General features: G+C 35.3%; 1 protein-coding gene across 2 annotated transcripts; it reads right to left on the bottom strand.

Moving 5' to 3' along the window:
* Window positions 1-4,603: 4,603 nt before the first annotated feature.
* LOC140774791 (uncharacterized) lies at window positions 4,604-11,273 on the bottom strand. Of its 2 annotated transcripts, none has more exons than XM_073117912.1 (3): window positions 11,061-11,273; window positions 9,876-10,372; window positions 4,604-5,557 (listed from the first exon to the last, which is right to left on the bottom strand). In XM_073117912.1, exons 1-3 carry the CDS (start codon window positions 11,125-11,127, stop codon window positions 4,709-4,711), a joined length of 1,413 nt encoding a protein of 470 aa, XP_072974013.1. In that variant the 5' UTR covers window positions 11,128-11,273; the 3' UTR covers window positions 4,604-4,708. The 2 variants fall into 2 exon arrangements, with proteins under 2 accessions (XP_072974013.1, XP_072974014.1); XM_073117913.1 differs by having other exon boundaries at window positions 9,876-10,452; window positions 11,061-11,270.
* Window positions 11,274-11,707: the final 434 nt, after the last annotated feature.

Here is an 11,707-nt window from a genome sequence, read left to right as displayed (position 1 = left end):
TATGGGTGGAACTTTATAGGATTTCATATGTGGTGACTATTTATACTTAATTTTGGTGGAACATTGTAGTGTTTTTGTGGTAGGGTTTCGAGGTGAGGTTGTGGTTGTGATTGTCTGTGCATCTATGCTACTATTATAGCTTATTAAGATAGAAACTTTTTGTTTCTAATGGTTCTAAGTGCTATGAGAGTTATCCTATTTAAGTTTCAATAAAATAGTGCCGCTGAAACTTTTATAAACAAATAAAATGGTTAAATATATTTTATCATTATGTACTTATGTCTAAAATCACTTTACCTCCTATACTTCAAAAGGTCACAAATTAGTCTTTATACTTGTGAATAAAGTGAGATCATTAGTTTTCTATTCAACTTAACTAAATGGAGCCTAAATAACCAAAATACCCCATCGCGTTTGTTAGATAAGACATAGATTTTTGAGATAATGTCACTAAATAATTAAAGTAGCCATGATGCTTAGTTATGTTTAATAGAAAATCTAATGGTTTTACTTTGATCATAAGTATATGGACTAATTTAAGATATTTTGAAGTACACTAATGTGATTTTAGGCATAAGTAGAAAGTGATAAAATATATTTAATCCGAAATAAAATTTTCCTAGTTTTGGTGTGATGGTTCCAAATTAAAAAAAAAAAGTCAGAGAATCTTTGGTGTATAATATTTGAAGAGTGGTTCTAACCACTTTGGGAAAGAAAAGAGTATCTATGATAAGAGCGTTCAAGTGCATCAAATATGGCTCGAATACACCGGCATAGATTAGATTTTCTAGAGTCTGTTTTATAAACTTTTGCAAGGTAGTTTGGGCTATTCTTGGAGATAAGGAAGGGCTTTAGACTAAAAGGCATCTCTTCTATTATTTTTGGAGAAATTTTTAGAGATCATATCACAAATTTGGGGAGCTCGATAATGGAATGTGTTGATTAAGGTTTCTACCTATCCTATCTTCTTTAAATCTTGAAAAACTTCGTTTCAAAAGTTATTGAGACTAAAAATCAACACTGAGGATCACAAAGGGTAAAAAATTGGATCTATTGAAGAGATTTTTTGACATAAAAATTTGTGCATTTGAGAATGTCTATTTTACGTTTTATTTTTCATCTTTTTATATTAGGCACGCATGCAATAGATCCAATCTCTTAGGGAGATTTTATAAAAACTTTCAATTGGTATAGGTATAAGAGCATAGCACTCTTTACATAGATAGAGATTATTTAGAAGATGAACATTTTTGAGAGAATAATATGCAGTAAGACCTATCTTATTAGATAGATACAAAAATTCATACCGGAAAGACATAATGCATGTTTTTTAAAATCCAATGACGACAATAATATTAATCTTGAGTTGATGGGGCTCATCACAAAAGTAATTATTTCTTTTCCAAAAATTCTAAAAGTTTGTCGGGCAACTACTTTAAGAGTAAATATCAAAGGGAAGTAATACACTATTATGAATTCAAGGATTTGAGGACATAGCATAAGAGTGCCTAAATTATTTTAAGAGAAAAGAAAAACCATAAAGGTCATTCAGAATGACTTAGAGATGTAGCCTTTATTACTTCTATTCTATATACTAAAATTTCTAATGATCCTTCAATGTAGGTAAATAAAACTTATTGTATAAATGTTTTCAAAGTAAAAGTTGCAAATACTACAAGAGATGTCTAGATTGTTTCTATGGTTAGTTATATTTTGACCCCCTCATCTATTACTTCGTTCACTTTTGCCCTCTCAATAAAAATGTGAATATATACATTTTATAAATTATTTATTTGTATTATTAAGCCCCATACATTAGAAATGACTTTACTTTTTCTTTTCTTCTCCTATTAGAGGTGGATTTTGAAGTACTTAGATAAGATCAACTTGGAGTTTTATATTTGGAAAAGTTGTTACATAGGCCACTAATGGAAAAGATGGAATAATATAGAAAGAAGACGAGGCCATTTTTATCTATCTATTAAGTTAGTTAAATTTTGAAAATTATTTATACCAAAATTTCTAATAAATATTAACGGAGTAAGCTTAGTGATATATTTAAATAGTTTAGGAAATATATTTATTAAATTATTTTGATAAGGTGAGAGTGATACAAAGTGATAAGTGAGGGGGAAGATATAACTGACACTAGTTTTCTATATAGATTATACATTTAAGTTTAAGTACCAATCAATGTATTGTAAAATTGTAATATAACAGTGATTGATATTTTAGTAATACTATTCTAAAAAGAAGTTTGGGTTCATATAGTGTAGGAGTGACCATCCTCATTTGTTACTCAAATGTCCTAATTAACATGCCAAGTCATTTGAAGAATTATTTCTTCTTAGCAAGTGAGCTCTACTAGGATTTGCGAAATCTTTTTCCCCTCTAGGAGTTTCTCCACTGGAGACTACGCCGATGGGTTTTCTCTCCTCTCCCTTCTCCTAGCAACTTTGGCTAGGAGGGGAGATAATCATTTCCTCTTTCAAAATGTCTTTTCGATCTCCTATTTTCTTCCTCTTCCTTCCTTCCCCCTTCTCTTCCTCTCTTCTCTTCTTCACTTTTTCTTATTCTTAGCCTCTACTAGCCCCATTGTTGAGATCATCACTGCTCCCTTCACTAATATCTATCATCTTTGCTAGCCTCTATTGCTTCCATTGTCACCGACATGCCACCAACAATTTGAGCTCCATCCACCTTCCTTAGCCCACCTCCACCTTCCGTAGCATCAAATCCATTACCGACCTCCTCTTTGATGTTGGACCCCTCTCCCTTCCTCCTTCGTTGTCGAGCTACCACCATAGTTATCGTCACTGCTGCCCTCACCCTCCCACTGCTACCCCTATTTTAGCAACAACCCAAGGAGTTGTTGGGTTTTTTATGTTAATATTGTTAGTTTTTCCTTCTTCCTTTCTTTCTTTATTAGGCTTTTATAGAGATCATTGTGTTGGGCTTCAGTGTTGGTCTCGATCCACTAGGATCACAAAAGAGCCGATGGAAGCCCTTTATCCTAGTGTGGCATGCTCATGATAGGTATATGTTTTGAGGCTTAATATCATATGTTTATTGTTGTGATGCTGATATTTTGCCAAATTGTGGGGCTTGTTCAAACTATTTTCTCAATTCTTTTGTGTATTAGGCTTGTAATATGCTAGTTGAAATGAATGATATCTCACCTACAAACTTTTTCCATTAAAAAAACCTAGATTTAGGGGTCTTAGGTGACTCTGGCCTCATTGGTTAGCAAAGACCTTTCTTTCCAAATATAAGATATTTTTCATTTGAATTTTATCATTTTCTCGAATGAATCATTTGGATTCTATTTAGACGACATTCCAAATATTTCTGGCTAAAGAGTGGTATACCTTAATGCTTTAGAGGTATGAAATTATACTAATTAAGAAGATAACACTTAAGTTTGAATGAGACTTATAATTAATAAAACTTCATTGAAGAAAGACTAATTTAGCATCATCTACAGTTATCTTTTTAACTTTCCTTATTATTGGCTACCAACCTCAAATATGGACAGACCCAATGCCTACCCTACACTGCCCCTTGGAGATAAAAAGTTCAAATCAACTGGAACATAAAGCATGTGCAATCCGAGACATTGAAAAGGGCTGTTTTTTAAGTAGTCCTTTTCCTCGAGTATGTCCAAACGCAGCACAAGAGAACCTTCTTTTCTTTTGTTCCTCCAAATGAACATATATAGTACCTTTCTTAGGGGCCATCCCCAAGATAACTGGGAGCAAGTTATCCATTCCCTTAAATGACAACCAAGTCTTTTTGGCTTAGTCCTGACCAGATCAATGCATACAAGAAAAGGTAGTAACCTTTTAAATATCAAAGGCCTCATCCCTACAGTTGTGCAAATATAGAGGTAAAGAGTGAATTCTATACCATTACCCCTGTAAGCATTGAAGTGATACAGAATTTAGCAATCAATAAGGTGAAGTCTCCAGAAAGCCTTAGGAACTAAGTTTCTGCATCACAATGGCACTTGCAAGGACTAGCTATTTATTATATCACATGTTGTGTTCTCATGCCAATTGCTAGGGTTTTAATCCTCTTGTAACAGTAGTATGCATGAGAGTAGAAACAATTGGTACTTTCTGGTTAAAACCAGTTTGATAGTCCCCATCTCCTAGGTATTGCAGGTCTGAGTATTTGGATAGGTGACCAATTTCACTTCATTTTCGGAATATCAATTAACCAATGCACCAAAAATTGGGCAAGATGATAAGACCATTCATGAACCTGAAGAGAGATCATGCAGAGAAGACTATAAATACATTCAATCCCTCTAGAGTCACTTGCATGAAAAACAAAAATCATTTTCTATTCACTCTTTTTTTTTTTCACTTTGCACTTTTGAAGAACTACCCAAACCCTTTTGATCATCAAGGGAACTGGTAAATGATAAACAAGGGATCTATATATAGAAATAGGAATCTGGTGATATATAACTGGATTTGAATAACTCAGCAAAGCAAAACAAAAAATGGGTAATCCTACAGAATCAAAACTCATTTTGGTTTTCGTACAACCCATCCCTATAGGAGGTATAGGTTAGATATTGCCTGAATGAAACTGAGAATGATCACAAATATTGAACATGTGAAATCTACATATATTCACACAACAAGATGTCATAAACCAACCTAGTTATTATCACTTGAACGGTATATAATAAACCTCAGATTTAAGCAATCCTCCACCCTTCAGGAAGGCACCATTTCCTATGCCAGTAAATAGACACCCTTGACCACAATGGGAAACCAAAACTGTACTCTAGAGGGTCATCAGCCACTCCCCCTATAGCTAGAGGAAGCCAAACATACCTCGAATCCCTCAGGTCTGATGGATTCCATCGATCAGCCATGAAGATGAATGAGCCTGAAAAGCCAGGAAGTGGTAATACAAATGTGCTCTGGGAGAAAAATGTTGTCAGCCTGAAAATGCTGTTTCCTCCAACACAAGGGTTTCCCATCGTCTCCCATGGCCCCATGATTGACTCAGCTGCATGGGTCAGTGCTCTATTAGGAGCCCACCCTGTGCAACCAGAGGTGATCATGTAGTAGGTCCCCTGGTACTTAAAGACAGCAGGAGCTTCTCTATGTTGTCTCACTAGAATCCTCCTCATAATTCCGGTGACATCAAGATAGTCATCAGTTAGAGGACCTACATGGAGCTCGCTGTTATCCTCAGAAGAGTAAAAGAGGTAGGCCTTCCCGTCGTCGTCCTTGAATATGGTCATGTCCCTACTTTCGAAACCATGCGGGCGTATGCTATAGAGGTAAGTAAAAGGTCCAGTAGGAGACTGACTGACAGCCACACCGACTGAGGCTTTTGTGTAGTTAACATCATCTATGTGCATCCACATGACATACTGACTGGTCTTATCATTGTATATCACCTTGGGTCTCTCGAGCACATTGGACTTGTGGAGATCATGGGTGACATTAGTTTCCTCTCCTGGAAGCACAACACCTTCATTAGTCCATGCCCACAAGTCCTTTGAAGAGTAGCAACTGACTCCAATAATGTCAACCTGACAAAAGATTGAACATTCTATTAGTATCTTAATGAATCTTGTACAGTTTATTAGTCAAATTACAGAAGCGATAGCAGAGACAACATGTAAGAGATCTAATAATATAAATATATTGCCTGAGTTCTAAGACATTGATAAGCCACAGCATCTTGGCATTATTGATAAAACATTATTGCTGGTTCCTTTCCAATTATCAGTTAGATTATTACAATTACGTTTGTAAAAGTGTCAGAAGAAAAGTGTGTATGATCAGATGAAATTGATTGAAAATTAAGAGAGCGGTGCAGAATAAAAGTTGAAAATTAAGAGAGGGGTGCAGAATAAAACATGAAGCTCCAATGCCAAATCATTGCGATTGGGTTGAGCATGAATTCAGTTAGAAATAGAGACATATGTATAACAACATTACACTATTGATTAGTAAATATGATGCTTCCTATATTGTGTCATTGCAGTGGCTTCGGTACTTTTCTAGCTTACATGCAATAATCTTGTTACCGGGTTCATAGTCCTTTAGGGCTCCTATCATATGAGATATACATATGATATACAACCATATATATGTGATACATGCTTCACCTGAAACTCTTTAAATGAACTTCGTTTCAACAAATATTATTGTACTCATACCACAAGGGTATCAGAATATGACATGCAAATTAGTCGGAATAAAATCAAAAAATTGAACAAGGTGTAGACCAATGGTCCTCTAGCTGATTTAGTAAGTACCTCTTTAAACCTCCGTTTTCTACATCTCTACTTGAAAAACTTATGTTAGAAAACCTAGGTGACTTAAAAGCAAACAGCACAAGAATTCTTCCTTTAAAATCTTGTTTGGATATTCTCCTTCATTCCATGTAACTGGGTGTTTATCCAAAAGAGAATCTCTCTTCTGAAACTCTAGATGACACAGATTTCATGCAGGATAAATAATGGAGTATTGCTGCAAAAAGTCACCAGAGCAATTTGGAATAGTATAATCATGCGCTATGTTAGAAGTACAAGATTCTGTCAACTTATCAACTAATATCTGCTTAATCAGAATGCATCTTTATTAGCCAGTGCCCACAGTCACAGAAAATGAATACAAGTGCTTGAGTATAACAACTCATGTGAAAGGTACAACTGAAAGAGAAACAGAGCCGAGTCGCACTATGTTTATAATGCTGTTTAGGCAACACGAATGAGTTAAATACAAGAACTTTTGACACTCGGAAAACACATATATAGACCTAATAAACTTGAGACAACATACTAATTTAAGTGCTTATGCCCCACCATTAAGCAATGTTAACTGAGTCCAGCCTTCCAAATTAAGGACTGATTGGGCTTACAACGACTGGAAGTTCTGGAGATGGCCGAAATAAGCTCATTGACCAGAAGAATGAAAAAAAGAACAACATATAAAATTTAAACTAGATGAAAGATTCATCAAAAAGGAGACATAATTAGATTTAGGCTGGATCAAGCACTTAGAAAAGAGATGACTTGTCATATATATTTTCAGTAGTCGCCCTATTTACAAACAACAGAAGAAAGAAGAAGAAAAAAGAAAGGAAATGGAGAAGGAAAGGGGATACTAATGAAAGACAAACTTTATTCGATACATCAAGGAAGGAAATACAAACTTTTCCACTGTGAAAAGTATTTAAAATTTACCTCGTTGGCTTGTTTCCATTAAAGTATGTCGTGACAAATGTTGAAGAGATAAAAAAGCAATGTGTAAGGCCATCACACCTAAGATTGTATCTGTCATACATTATCAAGAAGCTAATTTGATGAACTATTTTGCAGGAGAACCAAGACTAATTTCCAAATATCTCATACCTACTGAACATGGTTGTGACATCTTATAATTGATTCAGTGGCTTCAGCAATTACAAACAAAAATTTCCTTCATAACATGAAGCTCGTCCTCGAGCTATAGGTGAAACTGAGGATGATTTCCAAGGAAGCAACATTTAGGTCTTCTATACCAAAATGCATAAATTGTCATGCCAATTGACATAGTTGAAGTGGAAAACTCTCCAACAAATTTTCCTAGAAAAGATTTAGGATTTCTTTTTGTGTGCATGTATACCCCTTAAAAGCTCCTTATGTGCTTGTATATCCCTCCAAATCATATTACCGTGAATACCTTTCAAAGCATATTGTTTTTGCATTGATGACCCTCAAGTTACATTCTGATAACTACATGCTAAAATTTGAAGCATTTAATAGATGAAATAACAATGATGTACTTATTTGAGAGCAATGTATCCAATAAAGAATAAAAATATTTTTGTCCTTTTACTATTAAATAGATCAAAATTTAACTACTGGTTAACTTATATATTTGGTCTCTTATTACAGATATTATTCAGACTTCTCCCAATCTACCTATTGTTTGCATGGGAGACTTCAATGAAATTGCCTGTGCAGCGGAGAAGTTTGGAGGTCTTGCTCCTAATTATCCCAGATATCAAGCATTTGCAGCCTGGCTTCACAGTGTTGGCTTGGAGATGAAGAAAATGGGAGTATTAAAGGAGAAATACAATTATTACAGCCCCAATGAGATTAAAATGTGAAACCAAGTTCAACAAACAAAATTGACAGATTACAACTGACTAGAACGGGTCAATACTCCCATTTCTTCATCTCCATACCCTGATTTTCAAGTTATGGAGATGATTTTCATGGGTATATCTGTCAATTTTGTTTGTTGGACTTGGTTTCGCATTTTAATCTCATTGGGGCTGTAATAATTGTATACTCCTTCAATACTCCCATTTTCTTCATCTCCATACCCACTTTCACAAACAAAATTGGTGATTTTCATGGGTATCTATGCAAAAACAAATGTTCTAAGGGGTACTCAGGCAAAAAACAAGTGTTTTGAGGGATATACATATAAATATAAATTTTAAAAGGGTATATACACTGTACCTTGCATGTCCTGACAATTGAGATCTAATCTTGAAATCACCCAAGTTTGTGTTTGTTGCTTCTTAGTACTAACTAAATATGAAATTTTATATCTTTAGATCCTGCTCCTTTCTCTCAAAACATATTCAATTTTCCTCAATCAAATGGTCGATCCTTAGTTTCAACCCTCCAAAATTAGTTTTAGTGCTAATTTCAGATATGATTATTGGATTTTGGTTCTTTGATATGAGATGTGATTGCTACACTTCATAGATTGTTTTTGCTTTTATTTAGCCTCTCTGCTTCAGCTTACTAAGTTTGTTATTTAATCTTATCTTTCGATAGTTTCCCCAAACAAAAGATATATAGCAACTTTCTTTTGCATCGATTGGTTTAGAGCTTGAGCTTGCTGCAATTATTTTGCATTAATCAATGCCAGAGAAAATTGACACACCAACTTTTATTCCATCAGCAAGCAGATAAATTATCATGCATCTTAACTATAAACAGTTTAGAATGCGGGTGGTGGAACATAGTACACTTGAAACTTGAAAGATGATGTTTGACCAGTGGGAAGCAATCTTAATATTCAAAATGCGATGGCACTACTTCTTTAAGGACAGGCTACAACAAGGCAAAGTGCTGGCAACCACTATTTAATATTACAAAGGGAGTTCTATGCATCAAATAACCTAGAGGACATACCACGGATCCATATATGACAGCTGGACTGGTAATCCATACTTGCATAGAGTTTGAGCATAAGTCCAAATCAAAGAAAATGCTTCAGAAGAGGCACAAGAATATTTCAAATACATGTCCTAGAAACAACTGTAGTATCCTACCTTAATAGCAGAAGAAATTGTCATGTGGTTCTAGAATCATGATAATAGGTTTTGGAAGGAATTTTGTTGGAACCTTCAATCATATAACATCTCCCAACAATACTATCAACATTTCACCAAATAACAATATTTTTTGGTTCTTTGAACAACAGAACCTACTAGTGCATTTGTTATTGAGGAAACATATGCCGCTTAGAGTAATCAAAAGAAGAAAAACAATCCTAGTCCCACTGGGAATGTTATCTTTTGTGGTTCACAATAGTAGACCGCAGTAAATCGGGTTCACTAGATGGATACTCTCTCTGCTGAGCATTATCTTGTATTATTTCCTTTATCAATAAAAACATGATTGCAACTCTAGAAAATCTTTCATTTTATCTAAAATGAAATTCCACTATATAAGTGTTATTGTTGTTTGATTATGCCCTTTGACAAGTGAAGGAATTCAAAATTGTTAGTAATCTTCAACACATATTATAGATAAAACATGGTTCATGAATATAATGAAGGTTTTTATTATTCTCAAATAACAACAACATAAGATTGTTCAAAGAATTACAACTAACCCTTGCAGCTCCTTTTTGATGAGCTTGGTAGGTTGGACCATCTTTATTCTCTCCATACCAGTAGAAAGTCTCGGTCTTCTCATCAAATAAAATTCCCCCACCATGGGCTTGAATAGAGTTTCCATCTCTGTCCAACCACAGTCTACCGGGATAGAAGTACATGCTGTCATTTCCTTCTTTTGCTGGGTTAATTGCACTCTTTCTATCAGGGAAGAACAAAGAATGTATTTCAGAAGATTCATCTAAGAACTCATCAATCACTGAAGGTGGTTTTCTTGGTCCTCTGCGCTTCACTGCACGGGGATTCCTCTTGCTTCGAGGAGGCGGCAGACGAAAGTTCTCTTCCTCCACCTCTTCTAGTTCTCTTGCAGTAGAGAGATGGTGGGAGTGTATATATATCTCTCCATTGTCATTCTGATGGGTAAGAGAATATAAATGGATCATGAGGACGAAACCCACCAAGCTCCATATAGCGAAAGATAAAGAACATCTGCTTCCTGCATTGCAATGGAAAGCAGATGATTTGCGGTTTTTGTTCTTCATCCTCATTCTCCCCTTATTTAGCTTCAAAACAATGCTGCAGTAATGAAAATCCAACCAAATTGACATCCAAAACTATCCATATTATGTGTTTTAAAAAAAAATGAAAGGATATCATGCTTCTAGATTCAAAACAAAGCATGTAAATTGGTCGCATAGATCAAGAGGAGATTTTTGACAGAAACTAGTAATCCCAAAAACTTCTAAGAACAACAAGCATCTTGAAGTCATTTTCCTGCCAGTATTACATCTAACCCCAACCAAACCGTTAAAGAGAGATCTAAAAGCAAAGCAAAAGGATAAAAGTAAAACAATTTTAGACTATTATCTAATCTCCAAGAAAAATAGCCAAGAACCTAACTTCCCCCACCAAAATTACAAAACCTGTGGTGTCTGAAGGATTAATCAACTAAATTCATGCATCAAAATCAGATGCCGCAGTAGTTACCAGATCAAGAAGGTAACTATACCAATCCAATAGGTAAAAGTCTCAAAACAATCACTCCAATCCCAACAACTACCAATCCCCCAGACCAAACCCAACTCACAGATCCGATGTTACCCGAAGAACAAATCAAGGACCCACCCATGAAGCAAAGCGAGATCTAGGAGTAATCTTACAAATAGAAAGTTTCCGAGACTTACCCGACAAGATCCTAACCATGGGTTGCAGAACGAGCGAGGCAGCACCTGATCTTGCCATCTCCGTCATACTCTGCAGAAGGAAGTCAAGGCAATCCAAGCTCTCTCACAGCCTTAGCAAGTCAGGAGGACTCGCGTTTCTCTTCAAGCGTGTATAGGTGGCAGCAACGCAGTTCTAAATCCCTCTATCTTTTCTGGTAAGGTTATATGTCCTTGTTTTTTTTTTTTACGGTGGCGATGGGTTGGATTGTGTGACGTATAAACAAAGTGCTCGTTAGATCTCCCAATCTTGCAAGCCCTCCTTTTGCCGCTTCGGGAGCATGTCATCCTACCTAATCTTCGATCTTTCTTTCCGAGTTAAAAAGGGTAAGTTTTTACGATCTAAGATCCCATTATTCCCTCATGATTAATACAAACATCAGATTTTTTTTTTATTAATCGTAATCGTAAACAACCTGCATCCTTGTATAGTTTAGATAGTACATTTTTATTCGTTAGGGTGTGTATATTGTACCGATTAATAGCTTAAGTGGTAAAATTGTAATTTACTCTCAGTAAAATTAAATTGTATGCGTGTCCTTTGGGCATGATTATCTGCTTCTTTTCTATTAATTTTAAACTTTAGCTTTTAATTATTTGTTATCGCTATA

This window comes from Typha angustifolia, chromosome 13 (genome assembly GCF_048772165.1).
Source record: "Typha angustifolia cultivar Huaian chromosome 13, ASM4877216v1, whole genome shotgun sequence".
In the NCBI taxonomy this organism is placed as follows: Eukaryota; Viridiplantae; Streptophyta; class Magnoliopsida; order Poales; family Typhaceae; genus Typha; species Typha angustifolia.
Note: the sequence above shows the minus strand (reverse complement) of the source record. Positions and strands in the feature narration are given on the sequence as shown.

What these genes read in the sequence shown, in the direction of transcription:
- LOC140774791 (XM_073117912.1), bottom strand. Translation starts at nt 11,127, where the DNA reads ATGACGGAGATGGCAAGATCAGGTGCTGCCTCGCTCGTTCTGCAACCC. An exon ending in CATGGTTAGGATCTTGTCGG is followed by an intron (nt 10,373 to 11,060) that starts GTAAGTCTCGGA and finishes ATTGCAATGCAG; the next exon opens with GAAGCAGATGTTCTTTATCT. An exon ending in ATCAAAAAGGAGCTGCAAGG is followed by an intron (nt 5,558 to 9,875) that starts GTTAGTTGTAAT and finishes ATCTTTTGTCAG; the next exon opens with GTTGACATTATTGGAGTCAG.